This window comes from Canis lupus, chromosome 4, assembly GCF_011100685.1.
Source record: "Canis lupus familiaris isolate Mischka breed German Shepherd chromosome 4, alternate assembly UU_Cfam_GSD_1.0, whole genome shotgun sequence".
Classification (NCBI taxonomy): domain Eukaryota; kingdom Metazoa; phylum Chordata; class Mammalia; order Carnivora; family Canidae; genus Canis; species Canis lupus.
The window spans coordinates 22,168,611-22,193,699 of record NC_049225.1 but is presented as its reverse complement, the minus strand read 5'-3'; the positions used below and the strand labels follow the sequence as shown (position 1 = coordinate 22,193,699).

General features: G+C 55.6%; 1 protein-coding gene across 5 annotated transcripts in view; it reads right to left on the bottom strand.

Annotated features, from left to right (window-relative positions):
- Positions 1-25,089, bottom strand: part of PALD1 (phosphatase domain containing paladin 1) — a 94,404-nt gene that overhangs the window by 16,822 nt on the left and 52,493 nt on the right. For all 5 annotated transcript variants that reach the window (XM_038534218.1, XM_038534219.1, XM_038534215.1 and 2 more), the window contains exons 2-18: positions 18,820-19,033; positions 15,844-15,946; positions 14,706-14,885; positions 13,200-13,364; positions 12,046-12,206; positions 11,748-11,823; positions 10,878-11,029; positions 10,434-10,533; positions 10,172-10,276; positions 7,940-8,035; positions 7,378-7,506; positions 6,582-6,698; positions 6,309-6,464; positions 5,810-5,992; positions 4,572-4,712; positions 4,379-4,450; positions 2,272-2,412 (exon numbers count right to left, since the gene is read on the bottom strand). In XM_038534218.1, coding sequence (XP_038390146.1) covers positions 2,272-2,412; positions 4,379-4,450; positions 4,572-4,712; positions 5,810-5,992; positions 6,309-6,464; positions 6,582-6,698; positions 7,378-7,506; positions 7,940-8,035; positions 10,172-10,276; positions 10,434-10,533; positions 10,878-11,029; positions 11,748-11,823; positions 12,046-12,206; positions 13,200-13,364; positions 14,706-14,885; positions 15,844-15,946; positions 18,820-19,004 — 2,262 coding nt within the window. In that variant the 5' untranslated portion in view covers positions 19,005-19,033. The remainder of the gene's footprint in view (positions 1-2,271; positions 2,413-4,378; positions 4,451-4,571; positions 4,713-5,809; positions 5,993-6,308; positions 6,465-6,581; positions 6,699-7,377; positions 7,507-7,939; positions 8,036-10,171; positions 10,277-10,433; positions 10,534-10,877; positions 11,030-11,747; positions 11,824-12,045; positions 12,207-13,199; positions 13,365-14,705; positions 14,886-15,843; positions 15,947-18,819; positions 19,034-25,089) is intronic.

Here is a 25,089-nt window from a genome sequence, read left to right as displayed (position 1 = left end):
TTGTAAAAAAAAAAAAAAAAAAAGAATAACTATTGTTAAGATGGCAACACTCCCTAAATTGATCTGCATAGTCAATGTAATACCTATCAACTCTCAGCTGGCTTTTTTTTTCTTTCAGAAATTAGCAAGCTAATCCTAAATTTCATATGGAAACACAAGGGACCCAGGATAGCCAAAATAAATTCTGAAAAAGAAAGAGTTGGGAGAACTCATTTCCTAATTTCAAAATTCACTACAATATCACAGTAACTAAGACAGTATGCTACTGGCCTAGAATAGACAAATAGATCAATGGAACAGGATTGAGATCTCAGAAACAAACCCTCACATTTACAGTCAATGGATTTTTTTAGAGGAGTCAAAACAACTCCATGAGGAAAGAACAGTCTTCTCAACACATGTGCTGGGACAACTGGATATCTACATGCAAGAGAATGAAGTCGGATCTCTACCTCACACCATATATAAAAATTAACTCAAGATGAATCAAAGACTAAATGCAAGAGTTACACTATAAAACTCTTAGAAGAAAACTACTTACTTCTTAGAGGTAAATTCTCAGGACCTTAGATGAGGCACGACATCAAAACCAGAAAGTGATATAGCCATATAACAGGATACAGGTCATAAAAAGGAGTGAAATAATGATCCCTGCTAGAACACAGATGTAACTTGAAAACGTCACACTGAGGTAAAAGAAGCTGATCACAAGGACCATATATTGTATGATTCCATTTTTATGAAATGTCCAGAACAGGCAATTCCATAGAGGCAGAAAGTAGATGCACGGTTGCCTAGGGCTGGGGGAGGGGGAAACGGGGTGATGAAAACGTTCTGTATCTGGCTGTGGTGACGGCCACACAGCTCTGTGAATGTACTAAAAACCACTGACTTGCATACCTTAAATAACTGGATTGTATGGTATGTGAATTCTATTTGCATAAAGCTGTTATTAAGAAGACAGCAAGAGGGTGAGACAGGACTGCACAGATCCCCCAGTATGGCCCCCCACCAGGAGCATCCGTGTCATCTAAGAGCTCACCCAACATCCTGACCTATGGAATCAGAAACTCAGACCTGGAGCCCAGCAACGGGGGCCCTCCAGGTGACCTTGAAACTCACCACAGCTGGGGACTCCTGCTTAGACTAGATGGTTCTCAACTTTGACACTGCATTGCAATCACCTAAGGAACTTTTAAAAAAAGACCCACACCTTAGCCCCCAAGTAGACCTACCAAAGTCTTTAGGGATAGAACTCAGGCATGGTTATGTTTCAAAGCTCCTGTGTGAAACTAGGGTGCAACCCGGGTTAAAAAGGCAGAGAGAGTGAAGGCCTTCTGCTCTTCAGCCTCTTGGAGAGTTTGTCCCAGGCCCAGCTCACTAAGGCCACCTGGTGGCCATACGGAGGAATGACTGAATTTTGCTTCTGCTCCACCCCCACCCCACCTGCCACCCCCACCACCAGGGAGCGCTGGACCCACCGGTTCCAGGGATCCCTCTCCTCTCACCCCTGAGGTCAGCAACATCCTGGCCTCTGGAATGGGGGTGGGTGAACTTTTCCCAGAAAGTCATATGACGGGGCCAGGGGAACTGTGTATGACAGTGCTCTGCTGACAACTAAAAGAAAGGCACATTTTTTTCCTACACAGGATGAAATTATGGATTTTTACACAAAATTTGTACTTTTATGGAAACCTTTTAATGTTTATAATTAAATGAGTTATCCAAACACAATTTTTAACAGAAGAGGTCAATCTGGGGGCCAGCCCCAGCCCCCAGGCAGCATAGACATACGTGTAGGTCCTGAGTGGTAGGCATGGATCAATCATCAGCCATTAAAACACTGAACGGCTGCCCTGCCAGTCATTAAACAGTCACCTGCCAAGACCTTGGAGTGGCCAAGGCCAATATGACTCCTGCCAGGGACCCTCAGCACCCCCATGACCCAGAAACTGAAGGGTTAACACAGGGCAGCACTGGAGTCTAGGACAGGGTGTGTTCATTCTGACTGGCCACATGGCTGGCCGGTCCCAGGGCTGCCACAGCTGTCAAACACTCTGAACATCACTGTCACCAGAGCATGCAGCTCATCAAGCACTCCCAAATCAAGCCAGGATGAGTTGAGGCTGGGCGTGTTTCCATTTCACAGATCACTTCCAGAAGGTGCAGAAGTAACAGAACCGATGAGGGACCCCTGGCCACCTCACATCCAGTCAGCCACAAGCTCGCTGTGCACTAGGGGAGGGGCACCTGGGTCGGGGCAAGGCTCACCTGGCGGTAGGTGCAGATGATGATTTCGCGCAGGTGGTAGTGCATGGGCGTCATGGTCTCACTGACCGTGTCCAGGGCTGCGTCTACCTCCTTCTTCACATGGTGCCCGTCGGGCAGCAGCTGCACCACCTTCATCACCACCTGGGGCCCGAGGAGCAGAGAAAAGTGGGGGGTAGGTTGGACCCCCAATCCCAGCAACAGGCTCACCCCACACTAAAGGCCACCTCAAGGCCCATTTCAACAAGTGGTGCTGGGAAAACTGGATCTTCACATGCAAATTTAACTCAAACCAGATCAAAGACCTAAACACAGAGCTAAAACCATAAAACTTACAGAAGAAAATAGAGGGAAACCTTATGACATTGCATTTGGCAACGACTTCTTGGATATGACATCAGAAAGACAGGTAACAAGAGAAAGGACACCGTCCACAGTATAAAAAGGCAACCAACAGAAGGAATGGAATTATTTGCAAATCACATTATCTAATAAGGCATCAATTTCCAGAATATATTTAAAAATTCCCATAACTCAACAACAAAAAACTGAATCAAAACTGGGCAAAGAACTTGAACAGAAAACATAATAATATTTTAAAATTTTGGGATCCCTGGGTGGCTCAGCAGTTTAGTGCCTGCCTTCAGCCCAGGGCATGATCCCGCAGTCTGGGGATCGAGTCCCACGTCGGGCTCCCTGCGTGGAACCTGCTTCTCCTTCTGCCTGTGTCTCTGCCTCTCTCTCTCTCTCTCTGCATCTCTCATGAATAAATAAATAAAATCTTTTTTTAAAAAATGAAGCAGATTATCATACGATCCAGCAATTCCACTTCCAAAAGTGCAAGGAGATATTTGAACAGGCATGTGTACTCCCTTGTTCACGGCAGCATGATTCACAATCGCCAGGAGGCAACAATAACCCAAGTGTCCACTGGCAGATGAGTGGATAAACAAAATGTGGTATGTCCAACACAACAGAGTCTTACTCAGCCTTCCAAAGGAGTGAACTCTAATAGACACTCAACATGGATGAATCCTGAGGACATGATGTTGAGTGAAATAAACCAGACACAGAAGGACAAATACTGTATGATTCTACTTATATGAGGTATGTGGAACGGTCAAGCCCATAGTGGCAGAAAATAGAACCGTGGTCACCAGCGACTGGGGGCAGGGAGGGATGAGGAGTTACTGTTTTATGGGTATGATCAGTTTGCAATGAAGAGAAAGTTCTGGAGGGCTGGAGGGTGGTAACGGTTGCACGACAAAGTGAACGTACTCAATGCCACAGAACCATACACTTAAAAAATGGTTAAAATGGTAAATTACATGGTATGCGTATTTTACCACAATTTAAAAAATAAAAATCTAAGAATCAGCCAATCAGCAGGGATTAGGAAGAGAGGAGTTTCAGGGGAGGGAAGAGCATATGCGAAGGCCAAGAAGCCGAGGAAACTTGGCAAGGTTGAGGGAGAGCGCAGAGGCCAGGGTGATAGGACGGCAGGGACAGCAGGGGAAGGGAATGTGATGAGGCCAGCCATCTAGGCGGGAGCCGACCACGGCCTCGACACCAGAGAGCCACATGCCAGCTCTGAGCTCCACATCCCCCGGCCGTAGGATAGGGTCCCTGCCGCCCACTTGCAGGGTGTCTGGGATGATGGCGTGTGGCAGGCGCATAGTACAGGAAGTGTCAGTGGCCGTCCATCCAGTGCCCTGGACTGAAATGAGGGTGGAGTGGGACACGCCACAGCCCCACATCAAGGTCACCAGCCACAGCTGGGGCCCAGGCACCTGTTGGGCAGTCGTCAGCGTTACCCAGACAAAACGTGGCCAGAGGCCTCCTCCAGGGCAAGGGGCAGCCAAGGGCAGGGCCAGGCAGGGGGGTCAGTCGAGCCCCCCCTTCTCCAATAGCCATCTGCCAGGGCCCAGGGCCACGCTCACCCGGCTGCGGTTTGCTCATCTGTGAAATGGGAGCAGGGGAGCACTCAGAGGACAAGGAGGAAGATGGTGATATGAGTAAGAAGAGCTCTGAAGACCCCCCAGACCTGCAGCAACACTTGCCCTCTCCCCTCACCCAGCTATCCCCGCAGGGCCCCAAGGGGCACGCTCACCTCAAACTCGCCCTTGGTGAACTTGGCATCGGGCACACTCACGAGCTCCTCCTCGCCCACCTCGGGGAAGCCCTGAGGGAGGACAGCGGCTGGGACCGGGAGCACCTCCGTCCAGGTCGCGCCCTCCCCTGCACACCACCTCTGTCCCAGCGGCGTCCCGGGCCCGGGTGCCCCCTGCCCTGTCCACACACACCTGCATGTGCCAGAAGGCGAGCACGGCCACCACCATGGCTGTCGTGGTCCGGCCCTGGCCGCTGAGGCAGCTGAACACGAAGCCGGTGCCCGCGTCCAGGGCGAGGGCGGCCCGCAGAGCCTCGAGCAGTCGGTCAAAATCCTGGGTGGGGAGACCAGGGTGTGCGTCGGGCAGCGGGACCCCGGGCGGCCCCCACGCACCTGCCGCTCCCAACGGCAACCCCAGCGCAGCTGTCCTGGGCCGGCCAGGGCCCCGGCTGGGTCACGCTCACGGCCCAAGTCCCGCAGGTCACGCCAGACCGCGTGCTTGTAGTGAACTGTCACCTGCCTCCAGGCCCCGGTCACACACGTGAGCGCGCACGCACACACGCCGGCACACTCCACCGGGCAGGACACGAAACGTGCGTATGCCACTCCCATGTGCCGCGTCCCCAGGGGACCCCTGGCGGTGATGGTGCCTGTAAGGGACCCAAGCCCCCCCCCCCACACACACACAGCCGATCGCTGCAGCACAGGTCCACCAGGGGGCGACAAACAACCGGCAACCAGAGGATCACCCCCTGCACCTGGCAAGTCCCCACAGGCGCCCGCACAGAACCACACCCGCGTAGACACACCACCCAAACAACCGAGGCATCACACAGGCACACAGTGACCCACATGCCGTAAGTGAGGACACACACACCACGGACGTATCCATGGACCTTGAGACACCCAAACAGCCCAGACTCCCACAGAGGCACGGGCCTCCAGAGACCACACACATAACACACCAACGACCTTGGTCATACGCAAGCACTCCACGGCTCCCTCCACACACACACCACACCACATGGTTCCCCAGCCACGCACCTTTCCCCTGGTAAAGACAAGACGTGCATCACAGACTCCACACCAGTACACCCACCACACACACGTACATGCTCCACAGGGACCCCACACACCCTCCAAACATGTTTCCCCAACAAACACACATTCACTCAAACACCAGGGACGTGCTTCCCACACACACACACACACCTACCACACGTAATGAACACACAGGTGCATACGTGCCCTGCAGACACGAAGCTAGGAGTGCTGTGAATAACCCACTCGGTCGAATCGGAAGGTTCGTGGAACAGGCTCCCAGTCCCTCGGGGGAGCTGCGCCCAGGACCAAGGCCCAGGCCAGAGCAGGGGATGGCAGGAGAAGGCCTCCTCCCCCTCCCCAGAGGCCCGGCCTGCACAGCCCCCTCACCTTCTCGCAGGGGGCACAGAAGTCTGGCACAGGGATGCGGTGGTACGTGAGGCCGGGGTAGGTCCCCCGGTGCTGGCCGAAGACCTCCTGCATGGTCAGGCATGTCTGGAACCTGCGGGTCGGTGGACCGCCCGTGCCCGAGAGAGGCGTACTCAGGTGGGCCTTCAGCTGGGACTCCAGGTGCTAGAGGAGGGTGGGACAGAGGGCTCAGGCCACTGAGGTAGCCGCCAGGCTGACAAGAGCCTGACATGACCAGGACCAGTCTTGGCTACTGGGTGCACCCCTGCCCCTTCCTGAGCCTCAGGGGTCCGACCGAGAGCCAGGGAGACAGCCAAAGTGGGAGTCCTGATTCGGTCACTCCCTGAGTCTGCTCCTCTTGAGGCCTCAGTTTCTCCAACTTACAAGAGGGGCATGGGACCTTCTGAAGATCCTCCCAGGCCAGTTTCCCAGAAGGCCTCCGAGGCAGGCATGTACAGAAGGCAGAGGGGGGGTGCCTCACCTCAAGCTGGTCAGAGGCCATGGGGGGCCCAGGACACCGCAGGCTGTGGGTGTGCCCGTCACACTCCAGCACGGCCTCCTCCCTCAGGTTGACCCATACAACATGCCGTAGCTTCCTCTTGGCATCAGTCAGGTAGGCCAGGACACTCCCCAGGGCCTGGGGGGACAGGAGGGCCATCAGTGAGTGACAGGGCTCACTCAGGCTCAACCTTCCCCCCCACCCCCCGCCCTGCCCCGACACTACGAGTGGACCTAGGGCCCCTAGGGTGGTCACCTTGGTGCTGGGCTGGGCCGTGCCATAGATGGGCATGCGGGGCACCCGTCGAAAGTTGGCCACATCCATCTCTCTGATGGTGCTGAGTGCATCTGGGGAGACAAGGTCGTCTGCCACCTGTGGGGAGAGCAGCTGACTGAGGTTCAGAGCCTGGCCCAAGGTGGGGCAGAGGAGGCGCTTTACAGTTTACAAAGTTACACTTGCACTCTTGCAACTTCATCACTGTGCTGGCGAGGAGAAAAGCGACAGCGCCCACTCTCCAGATGAGGAACCTGACGCTCAAAAATGAGAGGCTGGTGACAAAAACATCAGAACCAGGACTCCCAGGGCACCTGGGTGGCTCTGCGGTTGAGGGTCTGCCTTGGGCTCAGGTCACAACCCCGGGGTGTCGGGATCGATTCTCGCATCGGGCTCCCTGCATGGAGCCTGCTTCTCCCTCTGCCTGTGGCTCTGCCTCTCTCTCTCTCTCTCTGTGTCTTTCATGAATAAATAAAAATAAAACCTTTACAAAAAAAAAAAAAAAAAACCAGAACCAGGCTTCCCGCCTCCTTGCCCAGAGCACACGGGTTTGAGAATGAGGAGAGCGACTACACCAGTGGCCAAAGCTACAAACGCTCCTGGGGGCCTGATATCAACTCCACATCACTCAGAGGAAGACCCTGCCGCCCCAAAGGCCATCGCCCCTTTGCCTTCTGTGAAGGAGGGCAATGCCTAACCCGACCCATCAGGCGTCAAGGGCCCGCCAGCCCCGGGCCCACACCCATTGCCACTCCCCCAGCCAGCCAGCCACACTCACCAGAGAGCCCTTAGTGATGAGGTCCCCTGGGGCCACAGGGCCCGCGGAGTTCAGCGTCACAGGCAGGCGGTACAGCTCAGGATGGGCACACAGCCAGCGGCTGAAACTGAGGGCAAAGGCCAGCGGGTACTGCAGCCCGAGGCAGAGAGACGGGAGTTCAGGGGCACGAGGCCATCCCAAACTCTCCCAGCCTGCCCTGTGGCGGGGGAGCCCCCAGAGACACCCATCACGGTCCAGGGCAGGGATGAGGAAAGAGGGCCAGGAGGTCTGAAGCAAGATCCTTCCAGGCCCCAAAGCCCCGGCAAAGGGTACAGAGCCTGGGGCCAGGGGAGAGAGAGCTGGGTGCTCCCTCGGCCTGACCCACGGCTCTGGGACCACCACTCTAACTGGGTCTCTCCATGCGCCCCCCACACCCACCTTCCTCTGGAACCAACACAGATGTCCCCACTCCCCTCCCCAGCTCCACGGGGGACGCTGGCAGCCCCATGCCAGTCACCACGGGGGACAAGGCCGGAGGGACCCCAGGAGGATGGCTGTGGCCCTCCCCTTCCCCCAGCCCCACCTGTTCATGCAGATAGTAATTAAACAGGATCAGGTAAAAGTATTGCTCCAGGCTCTGCAGTGCCCTCTGCCGGACACCGTGCTGGCTGCTGCGGCCCTGCGAGGAGGTGACAGGGAGGGACACCGGTGGTAAAGGGCTCCTGGCACCACCCCATCCCCATCCCGTCCCCGTGCCCATCCCCGGACGGGCAGGAGGTAAGCCTCAGAAATCCCCCGGAACACAGTCTACCCCTCCTTCATAACGCAGTCCTGCGAGGCTGGAAATTCTCCCAAGTGGCTCACGCTATCCCCTTGGCTGTGATTAGTCTGTGGCACACCGAAAGCGTTGGTGGCTACCCCAGCACTACTGCTATCGGATTGGGGACCACCTCGCCCATAGGTTCTGAGCCCAGAGATAGGCTGGGACCCCCTCACCTCCACGCCCACTCTGTGCAGCAGGTCGTGCGCTTGTATAATCAAGGTGAGGAAGCAAGTCTATAAACACCCACCTCTGAGCCAGAGGCCCCCCACCCAGAACTGTGACCCCACCACAAGGAAACAAAAAGACCCTCCTCACAGTGCTCCAAGAGGGCCATTATTTTCACCCTCACTTCTGAGAAATTAAGTGACTTGCTCAATCAGGCCTCTGATGGCAAGGAGAGCTGGGTCCCCAGACAAATGTCCTAACCCCAGCCCAGTGTGCTCTGGGGGTAAGGAGCCATCAGAGAGGATCCCAAGCTCCCTCTCTCCACCTTCGCATCTCAGGGTTCTCCTGTGGGGTCACAACCACCTTCTGGAGGGCAAGTGAGGCTCATACAGGCCTGAAAGGAAGGTTATGCTCTTTGATTACATTTAACCCCATCGTTGGGAATCCAGGCTAGAGCTCGGCAAACTTCTACTTCTTTCAAAGGCCACGTAGTAAATATTCCAGGGCTTCTGCTGTACCTGCCTCACTCTGCCACTGCAGCCTGAGAGAGCCACAGACGGGACTGAAATGAATGGGCAAGGCCATGTTCTAGGAAAACTTCTTTACGAAAACAAGGTGGCCGGGCTGGATTTGGCCCATGGGTCATAGTTTGCCAACCTCTAATCTAGCTAAGAGAAAAAAAAAAATCCTAAATATAAAACAGCTTTGCTTTCATGAAATTATCTTGAGGCAAAGGAATTTACACAGATGAGAAACTGGAAGCAACTCAACTGTCCAAGGCCCATCCAAGGGAACCGTGATTAGTGAGTGAATCATGGCAGGTGACATTCCAAGGACACCTGCTCTGAGCCAGGCTCCCATCGAAGGGCTTCATGGCTCATATCTCAGCTGATCCTCACAACAATTCTACGGGGTGGCTACTGTTACTGGCCCTGTTTTACAAGTGGGGAAACTGAGGCACAGAGCCGTGAAGCAGGTTGCCCACGTCCACTCACCTATATAGGTGGCAGAGGCAGGACCGGACCCCAGGTGGTCAGGCCAGAGCCCATGCTCTTAACCTAGCAGGCCAACGACGGCTGACGTCACAGAGCCAGCAAGCATGGCCATGACGAAAGCAGGGGTGGCACGGGAAGCTGAAGAGAAGGGCTACCAGCAGGCCGCAAACGTGCCCTGGAGCACCCGACACAAGATCGTCACAAAGCACGTAGGAGGAAGCCAGCCCCGGATGCTCACAGCAGCTACACTGGCATTATGGGTGACTTTCTTCCCTCTCCAATTTCTCATTTTTCCATACCAGACTTTTCAAAGTTATTTTTTTTAAGTGTTAAAGAAGAAAAAGTCTCTGCCGGCCTTAGATTCCTTCCATGCACTGTCATGCGCAAACACTGTCAAGACAACCGCCTCTCCCCAGAGCGCAGGGACAGGGCGCTGAGACAGCCCAGAGCCCATCACTCTTCCAGACGCAGCGGACTGGACCAAACCCCAGCCGACCCAAAGCAACAGCAAAGCACTGATTGGCAGGAGGAGGGGAGCCAGGAGCGATCTGGGAAGTCTCTGGACCCAGAGGCCCCCCAGCACCCCTGCCAGCAGCCCCTTCCTCCATCCTGTTTATTCTGCAGCAAGGGGACCCGGCCAGGGAAAGTAAACTTCCCCTCTTCCCTGTCCTGTCCTTCCTGCAGGCCTCGCTCCTGCATCGCCCCTTCCTCTGAACACCTCTCTCCTCCGGGAGAAGCAGCAACCAGAAGAGTCTGTCGGACAGAAAGCAGCCAGCAGGCCTCACGGAGTGAGGTCGCAGGACTCAGCAACCGCAGACCGTCCGGGCCTCACCTGGGCTGGGCCCTCTGGCCGGGTGCCTTCCAGCTTCTTCTGGCGTTCCAAGACTACCTCCTTCAGGTCATGCAGCTCTGCGCAGGCGGTGAGGGCTCTGTCCACCTGGTGCCCCGACCAGGGCAGGAGGGCAGCAGGGAGGGAGCAGGGCCGGGGGAGGATGGCGGGAGGTGGAAGGGAAGAAAGGTTTGTCAAGAAGCTGCAGCTACGGGGAGGAAGCGAAGCCCACTGAGGACCCCCCGCCCCCAGACCCCTGGCTCACCTCCTCCACCATCTTCCTCCCCTGAGGCACCATGTGGAGAAAGCTCTGGATCACCTGGAGCTGCTCCAGGGGCAGTGGCTTGGTCTGCAGGGGGACAGCCCTGACAAGGAAGGGGTCAGTAGCATAGGCAATACCCCCAAAGGCCTCTACCTCTGTCCCCCCACCACACTGACACTTCCCATTCACACGGCTGCCGAGAAGCCCTGGACTACAGGGTCCAAGTCTTCCTTCCCATTCAAGTTGGGGGAAGCAAGGGGCATGCTCCCCACTGGGGAAACTGAGGCCCAGAGAGGTCAAGAGACTTTTTCCATGTTACTCAGCAAGTCTGTGGCAACCCAGGAGATGAACGCCACCTGCCCCACCCCCAGCGCCGGCCCTGGGCTCCTGCCACGTCCCCAGACTCCTTCCAGCCCTGCCCCCTCCGCTCCTCATCCTCACACTCACTCGGGCCTCGAGGCAGCCCCACTGTGGTGAAACAGGACGAGGGTACCCAGGGTCATTCCCAGGTTGGTCCTGCCCACGCCCGTCTGGCAGCTGAAGAGGAGAGCAGGGGGAGGCCCGTGGGCATCTCGGAGCAGCAGCAGGCTGGGGGTTTCCTGGGAAAGACCAGAACCATCAGCAACAGCATGACCTGGAAACCCCTCTGCTGGGACCAAGCCTTGGAGGTCGGGGGGATCACAACGTGGGCCTACCTGTACCCTGCAGTCTTTGGCAAGGATGGGGGCGGGTGCCTAGACAGGTGGCTCAGTCTCTCTTACCAAACTTCAAAGCCTAATCTGCCCTATCCGCACCAAGGAGCATGGCCCTGCCTCCTTCCCAGGCCCTGGCGGAGCTCAAGGAGTTGGTCTGAGAAGTGAGACTGCTCAGAGGGGACAGGCTTGTATTAACACCCCCCAAGCCCCGAAATACAAATTAAATAAGGTGGCTCTTCCACAGGGGCTGGCAAAGAAACACCACCCGCACTCAGGAAACACCAGCCCAGGAGTCTACGGATAAGAATTTTTTAGCTCCAGTAACTTGGGTGTCTAGACAGGTGATTTGTCCAAAGATCACACAGCAAGTTAACAACTGAGCCTGCCCAGAACCCAGGCCTTCAGACCGTCAGCGCTGGGCTCTGGCAGCGGAGAATGTACAAATACACACTCCCACAGAGATACGGACATTCCACCTCCTACACAACACTTTGCTCTGAGGAAAGCCAGAGGCCACACTTGCCCTGAGCTTCACCATGGAGACAGGGCCCAGACCCAGACCCGCTCTGCAGGCACCTGTCCCTACTCTGTGCTCCCACCAGCCCCTCCTGCCCTGACTTACCCGGAGGACACTCACAAAGGCATCAAACTCGGCTTCCAGGGGGGCCCCTTGCTCTGGCAGGGGCAGGCGGTGATACCTGCCAGGCAAGGGGGAGAGACCCATCAGGCACAGCCCAGGCATCCCCCCCACCCCTGCATTCCTGTGGGGGAAGAGGGTGTGGGGAACTAGCCCACCCTGCACACAGTGAAACTGAGGCCACAGCTGGAGAGCAGGGCCAGAGTGCACCCATGCCCAGCACACTGGCATCCCGTGTGGCCCAAGTCACCTGGTGACCCCGGGTGGGACTGGCGCTCAGTACCTGTAGGTGGGTTGCAGGAAGAGGGGCCGCTGGAACACCTCCTTGGTCACGAGCACGTCGTCCTCGCCCCGGATGGTGACAGCGTGGGGCTCCCCCAGCAGGTCCTCAATGTTGTGGTAGACGTGATACGTGTTCTCACTCAGCTGGGCAAAGTCGTGGATCTACAGGAGGAGTTGGGGTGGGGGGCCATGACTGACCTTCAGGCCCCTCCTGGCCTTCCTGGCTGAGCTCTAGAGGGACTGGACCCCACAGAGGCCACGGATGGGCCGCTCTGCCTCCAGGGGGAAGCACCTGGCCACAGGGAAGTACTCTGTGCCCTGGGAGTCCTGACAGGACGGAGGTGGCCCATGGCCTGAGGGCAGCCACCCATGTACAAAATGACATGGCCCACACTGGGGCCACGGAGGAAGTGCCCCGCCCTGTGGACAGCAGGAGCCAACTAAGCCATCAGGCCGAAGGACAGGGGAAGCTCCTTCATCTGGGCACCAGAGGAGACGAGGAGGTTCCTGCCCGGGGAGTCTCTGGGGGCCCCGTGACCACACACTCCAGGTACACACCCCCACGGTGTGTCAACGGCCTCAGGAACTTGGCAGGCCTCCCATGTTGTGGGGGAGGAGAAGAGAGGCACCTCAGAAACAGACAGAGGCCCATCGGGAGCAGTGGCGGCTCATAGAGGGCTGACCCTCAGTGTTGGGGCTCCTCGTCTGATGCTACTTCCACTCCCTCCTAGACAAGGGTGCTGAGTGTGAAGGAGGTGTGCAGGGAGGGAAAGGGGCAGAGGCAAAGAGAGCTGGGCCAAACAGAGGCAAAAAAAAGTCCTTCCTGGGGTGCTGGGTGGCTTGGTCGGTTAAGCTCAGGTCATGATCCCGGGGTCCTGGGATCGACCCCCATGTCGGGCTCCCTGCTCAGAGGGGAGACTGCTTCTATCTCTGCCTCTGCCACGACCCCCTGCTTATACTTCCCTGTCAAATAAATAAATAAAATCTTAAAAAAAAAAAAAGTCCTTCCTCTGGCTTCCCATGAGCCTGCCTTCCAGCCAGCTGCTCGCCCAAGCCGGGGAGGGATGTGAGTGGGCATAGGCCAGTGAGGGCCGATGAGCTGCCCGCGGCCTGCCAGCAAATGGGGGCCCCCCCACCCACATCAGTGACCCTCACCTCTTTCCGGATGGCCAGCTCTAAGCTCTCTACTTGGATCCCAGGTCCAAGGCCCTGGAGGTTCTCGTGAAGATTCTGCTTATCTCGGGGTGTGTAGGGCACGAAGTCCTCGTCGGCGCGCAGAAAGAGCACGGGCTCCTCCCGCACACAGAAGATGATGCACCCCTGCCAGGAGCCCAAGGCGGAAGAAGCTGTCACCACTGTCCAGCACGGACGCTCGACCTTCTTAGCTCTGGGCCTTTGTGCAGGCTGCTCCCCGCTCGTTGAGCGCCTGTCACCCCCCACCCAGTCCCTGCAACATGAATCCTGCCCAATAAGCAAAGCTCAGTCCAAATGCCACCTGCCCCCGACTCTCCCTCTTCTCGGGCCAACAGCCCTTTGTCCGAAGCTCATGGTGGTAACTCCTACTTCATACTAACATGATCAGTGAGTACATCTCCCTTCATGGACTACAGGTTCCTTACACATCCCACTAGTCCTAGCACGAAACACTGGATCAATCAAGTGCTTGACAGACACCAGGTGAAGAAATGAATGTCCACCACCATGATGCAATCATTCATTCACTGAGCACCTTACACCCAGAGAGGTATGTGGGCAGACCCTTCCCTGTGGAACTTGCTGTCGGGCTGAGAAGACGGGACCTGCACAGAGCTAACACCCCACCCCACTCTGGTTCACTTGAGAACTCTCCAGCTAAACCTCAGGTCAAATCAGGCGTGGGCTGCCCACACTGAGCCTGCAATCACAGCGGGCCCTCAGCCTCCACCCTGCAGACACTCAAAACCCCACCTCAGCATCAGGCAGGAAAGAGCAGACATTAAAAGCAGGCATTTAGGGATGCCCGGGGCACTCAATGGTTGAGCGTTTGCCTTTGGCTCAGGGCTCAGGGCATGATCCTGGGATATCCTGGGATAGAGTCCCACATCGGACTCCCCACAGGGATCCTGTTTCTCCCTCTGCCTGTGTCTCTGCCTCTCTCTCTGTCTCTCTCATGAATAAATAAATTTTTTTAAAAAATACGCATTTAGAGTCCAGATGCCTAGTTTGGGTCTTGGGACACCATTCATAAGCTGGGCCTCATAAGCTGACACCACTCATTCATCCTCTCTGGGCCTACGTTCTTCCTCTGAAATGGGAGGAACTGCCCTGCCTTCATAGGGTTGACACAAGCATATGTCAGCTCTGGTCATCATGCTGTGGCTCTCTCATTATCACCTGTCCCCTCTTGTCACCCTGTCACCCTTCTGACTTCTCCGAGGTTCTCAAAGTTAGGTGTATAAGGGCTCCTGACCTTAGGGCCCCCATAGCCACAAATGACATGGCAATAAATATTGGCCCAGAATCTCAACCATGCCGACCACAATGATCATCATGGCATTCAATGCCCAGCAGAGCCCAGTCTGCGTCCCCAGCCACCCTCCCTATCATGTGGCCAGGGCCCTCCCGGAAGCCCCTGTGCCAGATTTGGGGGGCCGGATCCTGCCTGGAAGCGGCGCTACTTACCCTGTGTCCGTCCTTCTGGAGTTTCTGGAGAACCTGCCTGAATCCAGAGAGGCTGGGTTGTCCCATGCCAAACACGGTGAGCCCACCCCGCACTTGCCGAAAGTTGGGGGCCCCACAGCCCCGCAGAGTGCCCAGCACATCCATCTTCTCAGCAACATCCCGCACCAGGAAGTAGCGTCCCTGGCAGGGGGAGAGCCACAGGGGGTTACTCAGATGGCTCAGGGACATCTTCCGTAGGTGGAGTTCTATCCCAGGCCCCAGAGGATGGGGAGCAGGGAGATGGGGCAGGGGACATGCTCTTCAAACTGTCTGTAGGCTTTTCAAAAAAAACAAACAAAATACATGACCATCTGTGATCCCAAGAAAGGTGTCATTTAGCATGGGAAAGGGAAAAACAATTCCTCCTGGTGGGGAATCAGAGAAGGCTTCACACAGGAGGCAGCATCAGAGCCAGGCCTTGAGGAGAGACCAGGGAGAGGCACTCCAGAGGAAGGAGACTGAGGCTGGCCCTAGTGTGGGGCCCAAAGCTCTCCACGAAGAAGGCAAATGTCTCCCTTGGCCAGAGAAAGGGCTTGGAGAAAGGGCCAAGTAGTGATCACAACTAAGGCCCCAGGAAACAGCTAGAGGAATCCTGCACTAGCCCCTTCCTGAGGCCCTGGAGCTCTGACGACGGACGGGGCTCCTCCCTCCCCGGCTGGCGTGGATGGATGCACTGACCACAGAGTAAAAGTCATCTGCGCTTGGAGACCTCACTTTCTAGGGTAGAGGTGAGGGGAAAAAACAGCTAAGCCAGAGAAGTTCTGGGACTCAGAGACTGGGATGGAGATCCCCAGGCTGGGGGGAGCAGGCTGGGACCCTGTCTCTGTTCTTCCTGCTGCTCAGAGGGTGTGGTGGGGGCAGGCTGGGGCCAGGCAGGGTCCTGCCAGAAGAGAAGAGCTGGGGGCTCCACGGGGCAGGGGGAGCGGCCCCCAGAAACCAGGGTGTGGGAGGAAGTGGATAAGGGCCCCAGAGGGTGGGGTGAGGACAGAAGCAGAGAAGGGAGGAGCCAGCGGGGAAAGCAGGAGGGAGGGACACTGGGAGGCAGGAGGGTGGGAAGGGATGGGAGAGGCTGAAGGGGGAGGGCCCGGGCTGACCTCACCTGCACCAGGTAGTGCTCAGGGGTGGCGTCTGACAGGCGGCCCAGCGTGTAATGGGCCTTGAGCAGCTCATCATGGATCTGGAACTCCTCCTTGCAATTATACCTGCCAGGGCAGAACAGAGCCCAAGTCAGGAAATCTTCACGATCTGACTAACCCCCATCCTCACCAGACCCCACAACAGGGCCACCCCACCCTTCCCAGGCCCTGGGCCACCCCTCTGTGGCAGAGATGGCCTGCTGTCCTCAACATCCACCCTCTCCTTCAAGAACAGAACCCTGCAATTGTGACTGGGCCATCCAGCGGGGAACTATATTTCCCAGCCTCCCTTGCAGCTATAGGATGGTCATATGGTTACGTTTTGGCCAATGGAGGGACACCTGGGTGGCTCAGTCAGTTAAGCATCTGCCTTGGGCTCAGGTCATGATCTCAGGGTCCTGGAATCAAGCCCCTACAGGGCTCTCCGCTCAGCAGAATGTCTGCTTCTCCCTCTCCCTCTGTATACCCTTTCTCTCTCTCTCTCTCTCTCTCTCTCTCTCTCTCTCTCTCTCCCCCTTTTTCTCTCTCTCCCTCTCCCTCTATTGCTCTCTCTCAAATATATTAAAATCTCTAAAAAGAAAAAAGTTCTAGCCAATGGGATATGAGGAAAAGTGCTATGTGTACAACTTTTGGGCCATTCGCTAAAGAAAAGGTGGGTGCCTTCTTCTCTCCTTCTCCCTGGCTAGCACCCAGAAGTGATGGCAAGAAGTTGATGCTGATGATGGTGGGGAGACAAGAGAGGAGGGGCCTGGCTGACCCAGAGCCACCATTCCAGGCTGGAGCACCTCCTGGACTCTAGTGTAGAGAGAAGCTTTGGTCTTGTTTAAGGCCTCCTATTCAAGGGTTACTTGGGTCCCAGGTGACCCTTCCATCAGATTGTCTCTCAGAACAACACCACACTGACAATCCCACAGCACAGTGAGGTGGCTCAGGACACAGGCTTTGGGGGTGTGTGACCTGGGCACGAACCCAGCTCCACCGCTCGGCAACCCTGTGGCTTTGGAGTTACTCAACTCTCTGTGGCTCCGTTTCCAGTAATCCTCACCTCCCAGGGCGGCTGTGAGAATTCAAGGCACGGCTGAACGTAAGCGCTTAGCCAAGGGCCTTGGGCACAGGGTTTATTAATAGAATTACTTTTACTAGTAGCAATGCTACCTCTACACAGGGCCATTTCAAACAAAACTAAGAGGTACAAAACTAGAGTTCTGCAGATGCTAAACCAGGGTGGGTCTGTGCGCTCAAGACACGACAAGCTTCCGTGCCGATTATAACAAATGGATAAGACACTCGCGCTTCTCTGGTGTCTGCTCCTCTGCTCCCTGCATCTAGGGAAGGCTGGGCGGTGGAATGAGTGGGACAGGGGAGCACTAGGCGAGGAGTCAAGAGACTTGGGGTCCCGCTATCAGCTCTGCCTCCATCTCACCACGTGGTGCGCAAATCCCTCTACCCCCAGGAGTTCCAGTTTGTGCTCTTAGATCCAGTTTTCACACCTGATCTAAAACGTATAAGATGAAGAGTCAGCAAACCTTTGATAACAAGAACTGGATAGTAAATAATTTTGGCTGGGGAGCCATACAGTTTCTGTTGCAACTACAAGTCTGCTACTGAGGTGTTAAGTATCCACGGATAGCATATAAGTGAATAGGACTGGCAGTGTCCCAATAAAACTTTATTTACAAAAACAGATGCCAGGCGGGATTGGGTCTGTAGGATACAGTTTGCCAAACTCCGTGTTGGGTGATCTCTAAGGTCTCTTCCCCCCAGCCATGCTGCAACCCCAGGGGTACTGTACTCATGCTGGATCCAGGAAAGACACACAGTCCCACTGTGGCAGATTTCTTCAGCAGCCCCGTGACTGTTCTGAGCCACAGCACTTGGTTAAATATCTTGCATGTCATCCCCACATAATCTGCTAAGAAAAATGAGACCCAGAGAGGGAAGAGGATTTGCCCCAGGTCACAAAGCAAGGCCCAGGACCAGTGTCTTCAACACTGCTCTCGGGGGGCCAAACCTAGATGTGTCACCCCTGGGAGAGGGAATACAGATCAGGTCTCTTCTCTTCCCCTTATCAGGAGCACAGTAATGGATTAGGACTCTAATTTTCCTGCCAGGCCTCAAAGCCAAAAGGCGGATTTATCATTCCCGGCCCTCAGGTCTCCTTACACAGAAAGTCCCATCTACTAGGTCTCTGCCAAACTTGCATGTGTGGAACACAGTTCATTCTTAGCTCACTGTGTCCTACTTCCTGCGTCCAGGAGGGGCCCAGAGGCAGATTCAACAGAAGATAAGGCTTCTCCATTCACCAGGAGACACAGCCAATGCTTCTTTTGTCCTCTTGGCCTCTGGCTCCCAGCAGCCCCTCCTTGACTGACCCCATAAGGGCAGACAGGGTTGCAGAGCCCCCTTCCAGACCCCTTTCCTCTGGGTGCATGTAGTGCACTGTCTCAAATACAGTGTCAGAACAAACCCTCAGCCTCCTCCAGGAATGTCCCTCAAGGACTTAATTAAGAGAGGTGACCAACAGCTTCCAGCTTTTTAGCTCACAGCTCTTTAACGACCTGGTATTAACCTCACTTTCGAGCCATAATTACTGGTTGTGAAAAATAAAAATCTAAGCTTTATACATCCAAGTATATAAACTCCCTTTGAAAATGTTGGGCCAAAAATTATTTTCAAAAGGGCGTCCCCCCACCAGCCACTCCTCCCTCTCCGTGCCTCATGTCCTCATGCCCATAAGTAATATGAGCCTAGAGACCCACTCAGCCACTCGCTTGCTGTGTTACTCCAGACAAACTGCTTAACCTTTCTGGGCCTCAGGATCTTCATCTAGGAAAGCAGTTTGCAGACTAAGTGCTGGGTGCTACCCCTCCTCCAGGCCGCTGCCCCAACCCTGTCTTCTAGGGACATGGTCACAGCCCCACCCCACCCCCGCCACTCACGTGATCACGACGGGGGCCACTTTGTTGGGGATGATGGACTTGGCCTTACTGTTGTGCAAGCCTGTGCTCTGGAAGGAGTGGACGCTGAGTGAGTGCGGACCGTCCATCGTGCCTCCGCCCTGGAGGCCCTCAAAGGGGGCGCCCGCCGAAACTGTCTGCTGGGCGGTACTGGCCGTTGTACCCATAGTCTGCCGGCAGCCTCAGGACCCCAAACCTGTGGAACAAGAAGCATGTGGTAGAGGAAGGGGTAGGAAAATCCAGGGCAGGAAGGGACCTGGCCCCCTCCACCTCCGCTGCACAGATACCAAGTCTGAGACCCAGAAAGGGCCAGCTGGCCTGTAGCTGGAGACAGGGCAGGTATGTGGCCTACCACGTGTTCATGAGGGCCTGCTATGGGCCTGGCCCTTTGCTGCTGTTTTCGGAGGGTCATGGATATGAAGAGACACAAAGACATAGCCCCTGACCCCTTATAGTCATACTCCCCCGGCAAAAATATGACTGTCAGAAAGGGGTTAATCCTCCACACCTGGTCAGGACCTAGGGCTGTAAGTGACTGGGTCAGGCCACCCAGAAACCAAACCCCGCTGACGGGGAGGAGTGCAAAGACCTAGGGCAGGTGCAAAGGGAAGTCAGGCTTGGCTCTGAAGAGTGTGGATGTGGGGTGCCTGGGTGGCTCAGGTGGTTAAGTGTCCGACTCGATTTCAAACACAGGTCATGATTTCAGGGTCATGAGACTGAGTCCAGGGTCAGACTCTGCACTCAGCAGGGAGTCTGCTTGAGATCCTTGCTCTCCTCTCTCTCTGCCTGTTGCCTCTCTCTCTTGCTCTAAAATAAATAAATCTTCAAAAAAAGAGAGAGAGAATGTGGATGGGAACAGGATGCTGGATGACATGCTAGCCACAAATCTCACGAAATGAGGCCAGAGACATCCAAGGGTTCAGTGAAAGCACCAGGCCCCCGAACTTGCCATCACCATCATCAATATCACCAACAGCCGAACCTTCCACCCATGTGAGGCAGGCTGGGCACCCTGGTGGACGCAGTGATCCCCACCCCACAGTGGTCTCCCCTCCCAGAGAAATACTTAAGGATGCACGCAGAAATCAGGCTTCCGGGGTGTGTGGTTAATGGAAGTGTTATTTAGGATGGCAAAACCCCGGGAACAACCTCCAGCCAACAACAGGGGCTTTGCTGAATAAAGGAGGGGGCATCACTAAGGTGAAAGGCTAAACAAAAAAAAAAAAAAAAAAAGAAAGGCTAAACAGCCATTAAAAATACCACAGTGATGGATTTGAAAAGACCTCGAGGACACAGGGCTAGAAGGAACAGGTTGCAAGGCAAGAAGAGGCTACAGTCCCTTTTTAATTCATGGAAACGTATCAGAGAAAAGTCTGGGGGACACAAGAGGCTAATGTGAGTTATCACCATGTGAAGAGTGTATTTCTAACTTCTCCTTTTGCTTTTTCTCCCCTGAACACTGGGTAATAAAGTTAAAGCCTACTGAGGACAAATAAGAGAACATCTAGGGAAATAGCCAGAGACCAGTGAGGAGCTGCTGGAGGGCGTGAGGAGGACTGGCCGGGGTTGGAGGACCAGCCCTGGGGAGGAGGGAAGGGGCTGGGAGTTCCTCGGGCCCCAAGGGAAGGGTGACGATGGGCAGAGACAGGCTCCAGGGCTCTGAGGGTTTAGCAGCCCTTGGCCCCAGTCGACCCTGATGATCTAGGATCAGGACAGGAGGGGGCCACCCGGCCCGCCCATCCCCAGCCCCATCTGCACCCTGACATCTCTGCACTGCAGAAGCACCAGGACGTGACCATCCGTCAGTGGCCACTGGCCCGGTGTGAGCTGCTCCGTGTGCTGGGGACGGTCTGCTCCAGCCACGCTCCCCAGCCCTCCCTCTCCACACCAGCAGCAGCACCTTGGGAAGTGGGTGGCAGAGGCAGGGACAGCGTGTTAGTGTGAAGGCTGAACACACTGTGCCTTCTCTCCCCTAGGCCCTGAGGACCCGGGATCCCTCTCCCCAGAGCCGCTGAGACAGATGACTAGACTTACCCATCCCTCCTCGAACCTTCCCCAACCACCACCTGTCCCTGTCTTTCTCGGGTCTGGAAACGGCTCCCTCTCTCCCTCCAGCCCTGCCTCATCATCCTTGAGATCTCCCAGCAGCCATGTGACAGCTCTGTCAACATGCACACCTTGTGTTTATAAGAGCCCCACCGTAGCCCATCCTATTTCTCCCTCCCTCCCCCTCTCCATCTCTGACAAAGGTGAAGGGAATGAGCCTCTGTTCCCAAACAGAAACACAGGCTGCTCGGAGAGCACGAAGGGCTCCACAGTGGGCCCCAGCCTGCCACAGCAGAGCCAGAAACTTTTCTCCACTTCACTGGCTTTGGCGGGCTCCCAACACAGCTCACCAAAGTTCCCCAGACCCCTCTTAGCAGCCTGGCCCAAGGAGGAATGGACGACTACAGTCTCCTCCATGAAGAGGAGCACGGGAAGCCACCCCAAGTGAGGGTAGGAAGGACAGGACGTGGGAAGGGCCTACAGAAGGCAGCAGTTGATCACAGCTGCCCAGCCCTGGCCACGTCCTGCCCCCACCCCCGGATCGAGCTGCGGCTGACACCCCCACAGCTCTAGCTCCAGCCACCCCCATTTCTCACGGGCTCCACAGGCGACAACAGGCCCCAGCTGGGCCCTGTAAGGACAGCTGGGAGACAATACACATGTGCACAGCTGCAGGCTACAAGGGTGGGGGAAGGACAATCTCCTTTGAAAGTTGACCAGCTTCCAAACTGTCTAGAGGGTGAAGCCCCGGGATCCCCAGGCCTCCCACTCTGCAGATCTCCCCCCATCCTGAAAACCTCTCTCCACCCTGCCTGGAGTAAGTCTCGCCAGCACAGGGGCCTCATCCTCCCCACATCTGCAGCCATAAAATGGCAGTAGGGATGGGACGGTCCAACAGCTTCTTCCCGATTCAATCGGATCTGACTCCTAAGACTAGAGGTCCTGGCGGTCAATGCCCAATGTCCCTAGTGCTCAAACCTCTGCTTGAGGGGAGGGTGGGGAGAGCGGGGTGGGAGGTGGGGAGACTGAAAAAAGGGGTCCATGGAACCTGGATGGTTTGTAAGCAATTATGCTGGTCCAGAACTTCCTTCGATCATAAGTGAAGGCCATCATCCCCATTGCACCCCAGGGCCTGGGACGTGGTCCCTAGAGCTCACAGGCCCTTTTTCACACTGCTGTTGTGCAGATGTCTGGAAACATGGCTTGCACACATCCCTCCTCTGAAACCACAGGGACCCGGGGCCCTGCCCACAGGCACTGGGGTGACATGACTGACCAACTTTGGGCAACTGTGTGCCCAGTGGTCCTGAGCCCCCCAGGCTCTCACAAGTGACCTTATGAGCCAGTGAATTTCGAGGACATGAGAACAAAGCGTAACCTCACTGTGCAAAGCGAGCTAAAAAGATGCTGCTGTGCCATTTGCAAACTGGGGTTCTCGACACCAGAGACCAAAAGGACAATCAGGATTGGCTGGGTGTCCATGGTGCGGACGGGTGCCCATCAAAGGCACACTCCAGCTCAATGCCCCCATCCAAGCAGAGCAACAGCAGCCCTGTCACTGTTGTGTCTTTACAAAATAAAATTTAACCTCGGGTCTGGAAAGGGCTCCCTCTCTCCCTCCAGCCCTGCCTCATCATCCTTAAGATCTCCCTAACAAGGTCATAGGTTATCTTGTTAATAAAATAATAACCGATGACACGTGTTACTACACCACCAACTTGTTTTGTAGTGTTTCAGCTCTCCGAATACGACTCACTTCCTGTGTAATCCCATAGTTTGTGCACCTGAAAACATTCTGGAAAGGTGCTCCATAAGTTTCTGCCAGAGTGTGAGAGTGGCTCTTGGAGGAAAATTAAAAAAGAAAACCCTAATTTGAGGGAAGAATATTCCCCACCAAACATAGGTCCTCTTTCACCTTCTCCTTTGCTGCTGCTTGTTAACATTTCAAAGCACCCCTGAGGCAGTAGGCACCCATCAAGCCCCTGAGATCCAGGCCCAGGGCAGCCCGGGTGGCTCAGCGGTTTAGTGCTGCCTTCGGCCCAGCGCGTGATCCTGGAGACCTGGGATCGAGTCCCACGTCGGGCTCCCTGTATGGAGCCTGCTTCTCCCTCTGCCTGTGTCTCTGCCCCCCCCGCCCCCCGTGTCTTTCATGAATAAATAAAATCTTAAAAAAAAAAAAAAAGATCCAGGCCTTACCGCATCCATTTCCAGGGAGAATGGTTGACCTCTGCTAAGTGACAGCAGTTGACATGTGCTCCTCATCAGTTTGCCTTCCTGCCTCTTCACAGCTGCCCTGAGAGCCAGAGCATGCCCCACGCTCTCCCTCCCTTGCTCTTGGATCCCCATTCATCCACTCCACGCTCTGCCAGAGCATCCCAGACAAGGCCTCCCAGACGGGGAGAGAGATGCACGGTTTCCCACGGAGGGATCAAGGACTCCAGGCCCCATTTCCCCCACAGAGACCCTCAGTGATCAGCTAGGAAGCCACAGAATCATCTGGACTACACTACCATGGCATGTGAGAAAGTCCCCCACATGGACGGACACGCATCCTCCTGCCTCCACACGCAGTCATTCCTGAGACAAAAGAAACTGCGCTATGGAATTGGTGGCAGAGAGGTGACCTTGTTTCCCCAGGAACAATTCAACTTCAGGAGCTGGAACATTAGTTCTAGCTCATCCACTAACTGCCTGATGCCACAGCACAAGTGCCCGGGCTGCAGAGGGATGAGCTTTCTCGTCAATGGCAGCATTCAAGCCGAGGAGGTGCTGGCGTATGGGGGACAGACAAGAGGTTCAAAAGCAGACTCCTAAGGTCTTGGCCCCCAAACACCTCATGAGTCGAAGTCCAGTTTTTAAAAAATATTTTATTTATTTATTCATGAGAGACACAGAGAGAGAAAGAGGCAGAGACACAGGCAGAGGCAGAGAAAGAGGCAGAGACACAGGCAGAGACACAGGCAGAGACACAGGCAGAAGCAGGCTCCATGCGGGGATCCCGACGCAGGACCCGATCCCAGGTCTCCAGGATCACACCCTGGACCGAAGGCGGCGCTAAACCACTGAGCCACCCGGGCTGCCCAAGTCCGTTTATTTTCAGGCGGTTCTTGGTAGGACTACACTGTCTCCATTCTGGCCTCAGTTTCCCCATCTGTAATCAAAACTCACACGTCCCCTACCTTCTTTGTCCCTGTCGTGGTGCAGTAGCCATGACCTCCGGGCCTGGCAAATCCCGTGGGCTTTTCCGAAGCAGAGTCTGGCTCTTGAGACTGAAGTGGAGAGCTGCCCATCCCCGTTCCTTCCTCTGCCCTCCCTCCCCACCGGGATGGACCCCAGGCCCTGACGCAAAATCCCAAGTCCCACCTCGGGGAAAGATGTGACTACAGGCCACAGCTGTCACCACGGGCCCCCAGCAGCAGCTTCAGAGCTGGCTACGCCGCTGGAGGCCAGCGAGTCCAGCCCTCTGCCTCCACAGGTGAGGAAACAGAGGCCCAGAGAGGGAGAGCGATGTGCTCGGGTCACAAGGACGAGGCCGAAGCCGAGAGCAGCTGCCTCCCAAGCCGAGGCTCCTGGGCTGGGCCATGCCCACTCTGGCCCGAGCAAAGGGGGAGAGTCTGCTGTGAGCACAGGGAGACGGTGCCGAGCTGATACTGACCGAGTGTGTAATGACACTAGCCAAAGCACGGGGTGTGCTCCAAAGTGTGTGAGTCCCGTGCCTGCATCTGGGGGGCAAGGGGAGGGTCTCAACGGTGACCCTGACTGCAGAGAGGGGGTGTCGGGAGGGCCGATGGGCAGATCTCTGCGTGCAGAGCACTCGACATAGAATATCTCATCTAAGGGGATCCCTGGGTGGCTCAGCGGTTTGGCGCCTGCCTTTGGCCCAGGTCACGATCCTGGAGTCCTGGGATCGAGTCTCACGTCCAGCTCCCTGCATGGAGCCTGCTTCTCCCTCTGCCTGTGTCTCTGCCTCTCTCTCTCTGTGTCTATCATGAATAAATAAATAGATCTTTTTAAAAAAAAAAAAGAATATCTCATCTAAGCCTGACCAAAAGAGGCACCAACTCTTACAACATGGTCCCAAGTTAACAAGAAAGCCAATGAAAAATGAACAAAAGATGGGGCATCCGGCTGGCTCAGCAGGTGGAGTATATGACTCTTGATCTTGGGGTTGTAGTTTTGAGCCTCACACTGGGTACAGAGATTACT